The sequence below is a fragment of the Podarcis bocagei genome (assembly GCF_964188305.1).
Source record: "Podarcis bocagei genome assembly, chromosome: 1".
Classification (NCBI taxonomy): domain Eukaryota; kingdom Metazoa; phylum Chordata; class Lepidosauria; order Squamata; family Lacertidae; genus Podarcis; species Podarcis bocagei.
The window spans coordinates 111,259,495-111,272,903 of record NC_138125.1 but is presented as its reverse complement, the minus strand read 5'-3'; the positions used below and the strand labels follow the sequence as shown (position 1 = coordinate 111,272,903).

General features: G+C 41.0%; 1 protein-coding gene across 12 annotated transcripts in view; it reads left to right on the top strand.

Annotated features, from left to right (window-relative positions):
- KCNH7 (potassium voltage-gated channel subfamily H member 7) overlaps nt 1–13,409 on the top strand; it is a 263,311-nt gene that overhangs the window by 215,461 nt on the left and 34,441 nt on the right. For all 12 annotated transcript variants that reach the window (XM_081199246.1, XM_081199245.1, XM_081199244.1 and 9 more), the window contains one exon: nt 10,055–10,254. In XM_081199246.1, coding sequence (XP_081055372.1) covers nt 10,055–10,254 — 200 coding nt within the window. The remainder of the gene's footprint in view (nt 1–10,054; nt 10,255–13,409) is intronic.

Below are 13,409 nucleotides of genomic sequence, written 5' to 3'. Positions count from 1 at the left end.
TTCTAGCTTGCTTTTCATCTAGCCCCCCTCCCACCCCCCAAAAAAACCTGAGCTTATCTGTGTTTAACCCTGCAGCATGTCTTCAATGTCAGGGCACAGGAGCAAAATGTGTCAAGTCATAATAGATACAGAAATGCCCCTGAATGCAGAATGCATGTCCCTGAAAATGGCTGGAAATTGGGGTGAATGGATGTGAATTCCGGTTTATATTCAGTACTGATAACTTTCATTTTTAGAAATTAAGCACTGCCAAATACCCCTTTATAGTGTCTCTATGGGCTGGGTCACATTTAGAATCTATCTTGTAAAGGAGTAGGACCACTTGCAGGCTTTGCAACCCTAAGCATGATTGATGTAAGGCTCCCTGGACTCAGCTGAGTTCTCTCCTTACTAAAGGGTTAGGCAAACTGTGGCCCTCTGGATGTTGCCAGAGTACAACTCCCATCATCCCTGACCATTGGTCATTCTGGTTGGGGTTATGAGCAGGGCTTTTTTTTCCACCCAAAACTCACTGTAACTCAGTTCTGACACTTTGCCATTCTAAGAGAACAGGGGAGGTGTTCCTTCTGAGTTCCGGCACCTCTTTTTCTAGAAAAATAGCAGTGGTTATGGGAATTAGAAACTAATAACATCCACAGGAGGCTCAGATCATTTATCCCTGCATAGTATGTGTGTTATCCCTCTTTATTTTTCTCTGGAGTATCCCTTGTAAAACCAACTATTTGGAATATCCCGTATGTCTTCTGTCAATCCTTTCAGCAACCCAGCTTAAAAATAATTTACCCCAATCAGCTTTGCTCTTTTAGGTGCTGCTTTTAGATGCAATTTTATCTGAAAGCCTCCCCGCCCCTGCCCCCCCAAACCACTTTAATTAAGGTCGATATCTACTCCTCTGCATTTCCTTCCCTGCTCATTGAGGAGTGTCCTGTACATGTTTGTGCCTGTGGTATATAGGAATGAGGCCTATTCTATTGACAACTTACACTAACCATTTCTCATAACGTGTATGATGGAGCTCTTTTCATGCATTCATCATGTTCATGGGGCTCCCTAATAGTGGTGCCTGTCGATGCTCAAATGAACATTATTAGCTTGGTGGCAGAGCATGCCACCAGCAAAACTTACATGTTCTCATTGTGCACAAAAGAATATCGGAAACGAACTTCGGTCTTCAAAAAAAGTCATGTCATTTCCTTATCAGTGGGAGCTGTTGGAGGTGGTGGGGGGCGGGAGGGAGCAGTTTCCTTGCACCCATGTTCAGCCCACGTCCTCAGCGCCTGCATGGGCTGGGTGATGGGAGCACCTTCACCGACCTTCCGATCACAGGAACGCAGGAACAGCAACACAGCATTCCCGAGGAATAGGTTCTGGTGCCGTGGACTCACATTTGCTCACGTGAGCACCTCAAATGCAGCAGAGTAACGGAAGCAAAGCTGTGGAGGTTTTGCTGCATACCTAATTTATTTCTTCTAATTAAACAAATAAAAGAACATAGCAAACATGTACGACAGAAACAGCTCTCTCATACTGCCATCTTGTCTCTAGACAGATCAAAGAAAAAACCTCAAAGTACTAGGGACGGAAGTCTGGAAGAGTAGCTTCCACCCCCTCCTTTCTCTCAGACAGAAAGTAAAACAAACATGAGCTGGTGATCCTTGCAATGGGAGGGATGAAAATGCTGACAGGCAGAAGATCATTAAGTGTCTAAAAACCATGCCATCCTATGGAAACACATTAAGGAGCAGGCTAGATAGGTTTTGTAGGGAGCAAGTTCCATAACATTGAGGCTGGGCAACCCCCAGGAAGTCCTTATTCTTTGTAACCTTCGAAGGTCACAGGACTCTTAAATTGAGACTCCTCTGACGATCTTAAAACATTTCAGGGTGTATACAAGAAGGTTGTCCTTACCTGTTCTGGAGGATAGGACTCAAACCAATGGCTTCAAGGAGATTTTGACTAAACATACGGAAAAACTTTCTGACAGTAAGAGCTGTTCAACAGTGGAACTGTCTCCCTCAGGAGGTTGTGGATTCTCCTTGCTTGGAGGGCAGAGTTTGGATGGCCATCTATCATGGATGCTTTAGCTGAGATTCCTGCATTGCAGGGGGTTGGACTAGATGCCCCCAAAGGTCCCTTCCTACTCTATGATTCTACCTTAAGATACCCAGCTCCCTCTGCACAAAATCATTCTTTTCATTGAAAATCCTTAGCAAAAATCTCAGTCCAGCAGAACAACTAGGACCCACAGGGATTTTAAGATGATATCAAAATTGTTTAACCAACTGCTGATGGTGTCCATGTCACTAGGGCATGTGGGGTGGAACCTTTAATTTAAATATATATACAATATATCCCAAACATGCTTCTCCGTTATATATCCATGCGGAAAGTAACCACCTTATGGCCCTTTCAAAGGGTTGAGCTTGAGACTGCAAACATTGTTTTAGAAGTTTCATTTTTAAAAATGCTGTTTTTGATAGGGGAAGTGTTTTTGCTTGCGTTTCATTCATTTCAAGAATACTTGAAGAACGTGTTGGAAGTTTGGAAGCCTGCAGTCCAAGTGTTAAAGAGGACACACCATTACGGTGCTATGTCTGATGTACTCTATTTCCTCTCTGTATTCCCTCTGCTCTAGTCATCATACTTTTGCTACAGGGAATATTCTAGAAAGATATGAGCCGGGTAAAGTAGGTCAGGCTTGGTTCTCTTGACACTGCTGAGGGAAGGCAGCCTGTGGCACATAGCTGATATCACTTTATTTCTCTTCAGCTCCAACCGTGGCACATATTCAAGGAAATGTGAAAATGTGTGAATTGCTTATGGAAAGCCTTAACTACTTTTCTTTCCATTCTTCCTTGACTTAGAGAAGCTTCTAGTGGTTTTTGTGGCGGCTTAATCCATGAAGGTCTATTGGGTGGGGTCCACTCTGAAAGTAGAGTGTGTGATTTGACAGGGCAATTGTCAATTAAAATCCTCATAACAATAAAAAATGGCAAAGGAAATCTATCACTGCAATCCCCTCAGGGCCTAGGCTGGATCTAGACACATCAAAGGGAAGCCTTTTAGTTAAACACATTGTAAATTTAAACAGAGAAAACAGGTAGAGAAAAACAGGGCTCCACAGCACCATCTGGTGGCACAATGATATATCACATATACAACGCATTAAAATCAAAATAAAAAAATTCCTTCCAGTAGCACCTTAAAGACCAACTAAGTTAGTTCTTGGTATGAGCTTTCGTGTGCATGCACACTTCTTCAGATACACTGAAACAGAAGTTGCCAGATCCTTCTATATAGTGAGAAGGTGGGGAGGGGTGTTACTCAGAAGGGTGGTGGGAATGGGAGATAGGCAGATAGCTGAGAGAGCCTCTTGACGACTCTTAACGACTGTAATAGGTCTTACAGGAAAAGGCAAGGGGTGGGAAGGTGAGAAATGGTTTAGTTATGTATAGTGAGATAAGAATCCAATGTCTTTGTTCAGTCCAGGTCTTTTCATGGTTTTAAGTTTGGTAATGAGTTGTAATTCAGCAGCTTCTCTTTCCAGTCTATTTCTGAAATTCCTTTGTAGTAAAACAGCTACTTTGAGATCTTGTATAGAATGTCCTGGGAGATTGAAGTGTTCTCCTACTGGTTTCTCTGTTCTGTGATTCTTGATGTCAGATTTATGTCCGTTTATTCTTTGGCGTAAGGTTTGGCCTGTTTGTCCAATATAGAGGCCATTTCAGGTCTATTTCAGAAATAGACTGGAAAGAGAAGCTGCTGAATTACAACTCATTACCAAACTTAAAACCATGAAAAGACCTGGACTGAACAAAGACATTGGATTCTTATCTCACTATACATAACTAAACCATTTCTCACCTTCCCACCCCTTGCCTTTTCCTGTAAGACCTATTACAGTCGTTAAGAGTCGTCAAGAGGCTCTCTCAGCTATCTGCCTATCTCCCATTCCCACCACCCTTCTGAGTAACACCCCTCCCCACCTTCTCACTATATAGAAGGATCTGGCAACTTCTGTTTCAGTGTATCTGAAGAAGTGTGCATGCACACGAAAGCTCATACCAAGAACTAACTTAGTTGGTCTTTAAGGTGCTACTGGAAGGAATTTTTTTATTTTGACTATGGCAGACCAACACGGCTACCTATCTACTGCATTAAAATCACTTTTTCTTTACCTATCTAGCTGAGTCCTAAGTCTTTTAGAGCTCCTGAACTTTTTGTAAAACTTAGGCTGGAACTGCTCCAGATTGCAGTGAACTGGAACACATAAAACATGCGCTAGATTCCTTTAACATCACAGGGATCTCTTCTAAGTGGGCATTTGCTTCATGCCCAATGGAATCATGTTTTCTTCCCACATGAAACCCCCTTCAGGCTTCCTCTTGAGGGCTGTCAAGGTGAGAGAAATGTGGGGCAAATAACAAGAGGCTGCACAAACAGGTGTGCAGAAATAATGAAAAACACATTGATACACCTATATATCGAAGTCCTATTGTGCTATAAGCAACAATGTTTATTTTTAAAAAAACTCTATTAGTTCCATTTTATATGATCATACTACCAGGGGTGGAATTCAAACCCGAGAAGAAGGAGTGAGGCATCCAACTCCTTACATCAAACTGTGCCTCCTCAGATACCATAACTCCAGTCTGATGAAAACCAAACAAATGTATAATCACAATAATAATAATAATCTGTTCTGGAGTCTGCTGCAGATAAGTGTGTGTGATATTAGATTTAGATACATAGCTGAGTCATACCCAGACCCACTGAAATAAGTAGATTTAACTAAGTCAAGTCTGTTGATTGTAATGGGTCTAAATCAGTATGACTAAAGTGTGATATCACCAATAACATTTTGATTCAATCAGATTTTTAAAATAAACTCTGTTAGTTTTGTAAATATTTCTATTGTGTCTCTTAAACAATAACAAGTTAAATGCTAAATACTTAGGGTTGCCATATTTCAAACAGTGAAAATCCGGACAGAAAAGTTGTTGAGCTTTCTTCTGGCAAAGTTGTTGAGATTGCCCAAAGTTGTTGGGAAATCGGCAAAAACAGCAATGCCTACATGGGCTTTCATACATCCGGATTTTCCCAGATATTTTGCTGATTTCTGCCTGGACACTGCTGCCAACTGCAGTATTCCAAATATGTCTGGTAAATTCCAGACATATGGCAACTCTTAAATACTGAGACCCCCACAATAAGGTCTAGGTAGGCTGGGGCCACCCTTTAAAATAACTGATAGGCCAGAACTGCCCTTCCCTTCCCTTCAATTCCAGCTCTCCACCCTATATATAATTAAGAATAAAACAGGTTTCTGTATGCTAATTCCATTTACCCATCATGTTTTAAAGGAAATCCTCTTTATTAAAGGCTTTGTGCACATGGAATTCCTCTCATTAATTTTGCTTAATTCCTTACTGCAAACTGGTCACATGAATTATCTCTGATTATTTCAAGGAACACCTTCTTCTGTGTGAACTTCCAACTACTGTTTAGGCTTTACAACTGAATCTAACACATGTTGAGATTAAATTACAGGCTTCAAAGGAGCAGGCCCTTTACTGTTGCAGAACCACAACTCCCTTCCTCAGGAAACTGGGATGGCTCTCTTTGTAAAGTCAAGTCAAAAAGCTTTATCTTTCCCTTCTGCCCTCAGCAGTGACGATTGCTTATATTAGTAGCAGTTCTCGCAGTAAACAAAAGTGCCATGCGTATGCATGTGGGAATGGAGAAAGGAGTTTGTTTTTTACAGAGAGGAGAGAATAAATAATTTTTCCATTGATTTTCTCGGCTTTCATTCTTGGAGATAATGCTAGGTCTGTCAAATCCGCTGCGCGAATAAATGACAGATTTGATCGACTGAGCAGACGTCTCTCAAGAACTGATGTGGATAAATGGAAATGATTAGAAGTGGAAACGGATGAGACGAAGCTGCACTTTAGAGAGGCCTAATTAATGAACGTCGGTGCTGAGAAATGAATTGTGTCACAGAGGAAGGGCATGTAAGACAACGTGACCCAGGAAGTGGAGCTGGAGGGGAACCGGAGTTTCAAACTGAGCTGTTTCTGAAGGCAGCGTCTGAGGGCGTCCTCTTGCACCCAGCTCAGTACTCATTGCTACCCATTAACAGTAGAATTCTACATGTGTCTACTTGGGAGTAAAGTCCTGGTGAGTTCAATGGAACTTATTCCCAGGTAAACGTGTAAGATTGGGCCCTAAGGTTGTTCAGTCCCCTAAATTCAACATAGCTCAGTCGTTAGAGAATGAGACTCTTAATCTCAGGATAATGGGTTGGACAAAAATTCCTGTTTTGCAGGGGGCTGGACTAGATGACCCTGGGGGTTCCTTCCAGCTCTGCAATTCATTGATTCTAAGTTAGGGTTGCTATATTTCAAACAGTGAGAATCTGGACAGAAAATTTGTTGAGCATGGGGGAATTTTTCCCAAAGTTATTGAGCTTTTTTGGCAAATTTTGGTGGGGGGGAATTGAAGTTTTAGAGCTATTTTAAAGGAAAACTGCCCAAAACGACACCGCTGTCATAGGTTGACATGCGTCCGGATTTCCCCGTACATTTTTTCCGATTTCTGCCCGGACACTGCTTCTGACTGCAGTGTTCTGGATATGTCCAGGAAATTCCGGACAGATGGCAACCCTCTCAGGTCCTGAGACGGAGAGAGTGAACCATAAAGGTTGAGGATGTTGGTGGCTCTGTTGTCATTTTAGGAGCCACTGGTCTTTTTTTCCTTTCTTTTGTAAGAGCTTCTTTTAAAAAATTAAAAAGCATTCGTTTTAGGAATCAGTAATCAAGGTAGAACATTGAAATTCTCATTGAAGTTCTGTGGCTTCAGTACATTAAAGGGAGCTTCTTTACAGCAGCCAATCCTCCCCACCCCCACCTTGGAAATAAAAGAACTCTCTGTTCCCTTTGTGTCTAGAAATAAAAGAAATATTAGAATAAAAATGACAATTATAAAATAGTAATACGGCATCTGTTTCTTGTTGGCTTTTTTTTTTTAATTAAAAGAAAGTACATTGCATTAGCATAAACAATTTTAACCAGAAATTAAATCTGCTAAATTGTATTTGGGACGGATGGTATAAAGGACGCCATAAAATCCCTGTTAGGTCTAAATCAGCCTGACATATAAACCAATCAAACTGAAATAACTGGAGTCTAGCCAGCAAGTGGCACTGAAGCGAGTCAAATGCTAAGGTTTGCAGCATCAGAAAGTTAAGGTCACTTCATACACCTGACGTAATGTGGCAAAATTTTGTGCTGCTGGGTTTAAAATTGCCACCATTTTACACAAGTTAAAAACTTCTCCTGGCTCAGGGAGAAATAGTGAGGGAAGAGTCACCTGTTTAATTTCTGCCAGTCAAGCTGCTGTTAAGGGCAAAGGAAGCAAAGTTAGTAAGTAAAAGGTGGTACCCTCCTGTAAGCAAGGTGGCAGTGTTATATCATGGCAGCAATCTGGAAAGACATAACTCACATTACCAGAAGACACTTGTGTTTAAGGCTGTCAATTTAAAACCAATAAGGCTTGGCCGTTTGTGAGTTACAGTTTCCAAAATAATAATAAAAATAAATCTCCATTGTCCAATTCAGGATGAAATTGTTATTTAATGATTTTTTTAAAGCTTCTTCAAACCGTGTGCCACATTCAGTAGACCAATCATATATCCAAAGTGATTGTAAATATGCCTATAATATAGAATCATAGAGTTGTAGAGCTGGAGGAAACCAACGCCTTTCAGTGTAGGAATCTCAGCTACTTCATTCTTCTTCTTCTTTTCTTCTTTGGTGATCACTCGTAGCCAAGTAAGATTGTCTTCCATAAACACGGTTTTAACAATGAGTCTGTAAGTGACTGTGGAGGCCAATTCTGGATCACACGTCCTTCATACATGACAGACAACCATCCAAACTCTGCTTAAAAACCTCCAAGGAAGGAGAGTCCGCCACCTCTCGTGGGAATCTGTTCCACTTTGAACAAAATTACAAAATACAACATTTGGAGATAACAGCTCTGAATTCCTTGTCTGCGTATTGGAGACGTTGATACAGCCATTCTGGGTGGGGCACTAGGGGGCGCATTGGAAGATGGCCGACAATACCATCTCTCCTACCCACACGGGGTAATTAAGAGGCTGTTATGGGAGTAGGCAGCCTCCCTTGTTGCCCCAAGGAAATGGGGAACACTGCCCCTTGCCTGCTGTGCCCATAAATCACCCCCTAATTCGAAAGAAGGGGGTGAGGGCCCTAGGCAGAATGCCCCCGTGTGGACCTCGGCTCTCCTGGACGCTGTCTCTGATCGCGCACTAGTTGCAGCAATTTGGAATAATTAATTACAAAAGAAGCAAATGCACATATTTCAAGTGAAGAAGGGGAGGGAAGTCTGCTAATTTAAGTGACCTCTGCAAAAGAAGACGACGGGCTGGAGAAACAGGAATATTTTACGATGAAGATACACCAAAGGCGGGGTATGTTGACAACGGGGCTGAATGGGGGGAAACCTTTTTTACTTTCCTTCTATGTGATTTACAAGAACCCCTCCTCATTAGAACCGTCGGTTGAACTGACCCAAGCAGGATGATTAAGGTCTGTGTGGAGATAAACTTTAACCAAAAGTATGCTTTATGGAGATCGAGAAGCAATAAGAGCTTTTGGAATGGCACAGCAATTAATTCGGAGTCGCCATCTTGCCAAAGGATTTATAGCCGGGAGGAAGAACGGACTTGTTTTCAGACTGCATTCCTGGTGAATCTCCTCAGAGGTTTTGAGAAAGGAGGCAGATTGGTGAAGATTAATGACACTAAGACTATTTTGATGTATGGAAGTGATGTTATATGGAAAACGTCTGGATATGGCTACTGGATTAAAAAAAAAATCCACGCAGGATTACAAACTGTTCTAACCAGCTTGCGGAGACTATCAGAGGTCACAAAGAGAAAGGAAAAATATATGAAAATAACAACAAGAGATGTGGAAAAATAATAAGAAAGGACTGGATAGTACTGTGAATATCATAAGGTTAGATTTGTGGACATTAAAACAGCAGTAAGAAGCAAGAAGTTGATTGGATCCCTTCGGAACTTGAAATATGGGTACCCCCAACAAAAATTTAAAATTCGGCTGTGTAATTTGGAATTTATGTAATTTGGTTTGATTTGATGTGATTGGTCGGTTAATAAAAAATTATTCTTAAAATAATAATTAAAAAAAGATACAGCCATTCTGTTCTATTGACTTGTTTCCCCTAAAACTCTCCATTCCATTCCCTGCTCTTTAACTCTCCATAACCACTTTAACAAGTAGCACAACTAATTCTAAGTTAAGCAGTTTAAGTGAGCCTCCAGATGAGAGTTTATTGTGAAATCAGAGCATTTGGTGCACACAAGTGTTTTATAGCATCAACCATATGACATGGTTGCCATCAAAATACCAGCTGGTATTTATTTATTTTTTTAATTACATTTAATCTGGATTTCCTTTTTCCGCAGAGAATCCGACGAGTAAAAACAACCCATTGTACATCTGCAGTCATGGCTACCGTTGAAGTTCATTAGCATATATTTTATTTTATTTATTATTCATTTATTAGATCAAAAGATCTCACAGCGGTTCACAAGATATGGGCACTTTGTCGTGAATGGGGTGACATTTTGGAATATAGCCTTCAACACAGTGTGGCCTTCTAGAGGTTGATGGAATCCCACTCCTATGATCCCTCACCATTGGCCATACAGGCTGAGGCTGATGGCAGTTGGGATTCCAACAACGCCTAGAGGCAGGCCCATGCAGAGGCAGAGGGGGCAGCCGGGTATACTTGCCCCAAGCCTCGGAGGGCTAAGCCAGCCAGAGAACCGCCTGCTTTTTCCTTCCAGTTTATAAATTTATTCTAACAAGACTCCTGCCCCCCGGCCTCAGACAACAAAGCTCAAGACGTTATAAAATCTAATTTGGGCTTACTGTTAATTTTTTATAACAACCAGTATGGTGATATTATCTAACTGTTTGTTTGTTTGTTTGTTTGATCCCAGCATTGATGTATGCAAGCATTTTTGGAAATGTATCCGCAATAATCCAAAGACTGTATTCAGGGACTGCACGGTATCACATGCAGATGTTGCGTGTAAAAGAGTTTATACGCTTTCATCAAATTCCCAACCCACTGAGGCAGCGGCTTGAGGAATATTTTCAGCATGCATGGACATACACAAATGGCATTGACATGAACATGGTATGTAAATCTGCTTTTGATTGCTAAAAAATGTACATTGATAATTATGGTACAGGGAGAGGAATGTGTCTCTTGACTTTTGATGGCCTTAGGGGCCTGTACTGAATACATATTTATTTATTTTTGGTTTTTGGCCCAAGGATACTTTCTGGTTTCACATTCATGCCATTATACATTTCTGTATAATGCAGTGTCATGTTAAAAGCCATTAATTATTCAATTCAATGTGGTACAGATTCATAGAGCAACCATTCCCACCCTTTTTGGGCAAGTGTAATGGTTTGACAGCATGTGGATTTGGCTGTGGAAGCTAGTCTGTAGCATTTCTAACGTAGTTTTACAGAAAACTTGCTTTAGATCCCTCATACTTTGGATTATATGAGCAATAATACACACACACACACACACTGACTTGTGAAATGAAGCAGTTGCACATAAAATACAAACTGCGACTTCATTGCTGAAAGAGAGGTAGCATAGTGTTATATAACTACATAAGAGCCAAAAGCATTTTAAGTGGATGTTGAAGAGGACAGTTTCTGTGTCAAGTTGCTCTGACGGATGGGATGCTTAGAGTTCAAAGGACTCTTGGTTTGCAATTGCATGTTTCTATCCCTGTTGTTGTTGTTGTTTTACTGAAAAGCAGATTCAAAGACAGCAAACAAAAACCTAAGCGTTATGCAATGAAATCATTTTCTTTGCTGCTGTTCATTTGATCAAAATCACACACATACGTACACCAGTTGCTTTGCAACCCATGAAGGGAAAGGCAATATTTTTCCAGACAAGGAGAAAAAGCAGCTGGGGCGTGTGTGTGTGTGCATGTGCAATTTTGAGAGGACAAACTGGAGCAAGAAAAGGGATGGGCTTGCGTTAAAATGTGAACTAAATGAGTTTCTCCCCCATCTGTTCAAATGAAAACATTTCAGACATGCTGGTTAGGCTTCTGGGATCTATGGTTTGAACAGACACTGAGGTGGGACATGTTGGCAATGACAGCGCTACAAAGCTATCATCATTTGTGCACAGCCTACATGCCTGCCCACAGTTTCATCCAGGGAAATGCAGCCTCTTTGAAGCGAGATGTTTGAAAACCTAAATCAGCTGAAGTTGATGAGAGATGTGCTTCAGGAGGATGTGAAAATCCCTTGGTACGTCTTCCTTTTGATACATTTATTTCCACTTCTGGTTTAATGCTACAGCATCAATTCGTTCCATTTAAGTCAAAGTCTCAAAGAGACCTTCCCTAATGTCATTAAGCCAGAAGTGGAAAGCACGTTATCAAAAGGAAGTGGTACCAATTAGAATAAAGGTTTGCCCCGCAGTCCCTCTTTTGAATAGTGCCTCCAGCACTGATCCTGCTAAACCCCATTTAGTTTGTCGAGACTAGTGCTGATAAGCACAGGAAGAAGGACAATCCTTTTATGGCTTTTACATGTCTGGCATTGAATGCTGAGACTCAGAAAGCCCTCTGTCTAGAAAAACCTTAATCCAATTTCCATGGGGACCAATACAATTAAGGGGAGCATTCAGGGCTGGATTCAACTAGATAGTTGCCTACACAATAAGTCCCACTAGCACTACAGGACTTTCCCTCTTCTTCTGCCCCTGCACAGCCTCGCCCCCTTAAATTGGCTCTGTGGGGTCAAGAGAATGCCCAGAGCAGCGCATAGTGGGAGAAGGGGGAGATTGTTTCATCAGCCAAGCAGAAATGTTTGCACTGAAAGAGTGCCCTCCTTAGTGGAACTTTGTATTCCACTCTCAACTTCTAGAGGTTGTATCCCAACAAGAGTTGCTCTATACAAGTGTTCTGGATGTTGCTGAACTACAACTCTCACCACCACTGGCCATTCACCAAGCTTGGTGGGACTGATGGAAGTAGTCATTCAGCAACATCCAGAGGGCTAAATGTTCCCCATACCTGCTCTAGATTCCTGAGTCTTTAGCTGTAGCTTGCATGACCCCACCAGAAGCATCTCAGCTTCGGAGCATCGGAGCCCATGGAATACTGTTGGATAAAGTCATTGAGATACAATTGGTACAGCTGTATCCAGTTGCTTCATAGGGCATTTAGTGGCAGAAATGCTCCTAATAAAATGTATAATCGGCATTCATTAACAGCACATTAGGTGTATCTACTCAGATTTAAGTGCCAGGTAAATTGGTATAAGTTTACAGCCTAATAAATGTGAAACCTACCAGAAAATGTGCATTATTTCAAATTATAAGTCTAATACCAACCGTATGGTTGTTCAGCTAAGCTGTGCATGATGTAAGACTTTATATGTTGGAAAGCAGTATTGAATGCAGTTTATTGCAAACAATAAACACAGTTTAGTGGCTTATTTTGTAATATGTTATTTTTAATGCTCTCATGAAATTAAATATATTTAGTTTTAGAACAATAACTAAATGAGTGATCTAAACAGAATACATACGGTATATGTATATGTGTATATATATACATACACACCTTAGTGCAAGAATGCAAGGTTGATATGCCAACTGTCTTTTGTATGCTGTACTTATGAAAGATTTATCTCTTTCTTGTCTGCTTCATACCTAAATACATGGAATAACACCACCCACTGGTAAGAGCAGGAGGTATTTATATCCAATTTAATTCCAGTGTAAAAAAAAAAGAAAAGATTATCCATGTTAACTGTTGAGTTTCATACTTGTTTTTAATGCTTTATGTTTCAATTTGTAACATTTTTCTGCATGACAATGTGATGGATACGAAATAAAATAATAATACTATTGGCAAAAACAGACATGGGGCAAAAAACGAACCCAGCACCGAAACGATTTAAACCGAAAACCTTTCTGAAGGTGCCACGTTTATTATCCATGGATGTATTATCCACTTATTGACCCCACAGCTCTGAGCACTCTTCTCTGCCCAAAAAAGGTTCTGTGCATATGGTTAGCTATTTTGTAAAAATGTCACATTCAAAGGAAGGTGTCATGCCTATCATTCTGTGCTTTCTTTTGTGTTGGTGCCTTTTCATTCACACCGCATGCATGCTACTAGCAAGCACCAATGGTTCCCCCTTTCCCACTGCTGTCCCAAGATCAGAACTATGTGCAGACGTCACAGACCCACTCAAGCTTTGTGCTGCTTGACCTTGCATGATGGTTAACTAGGAGGGATC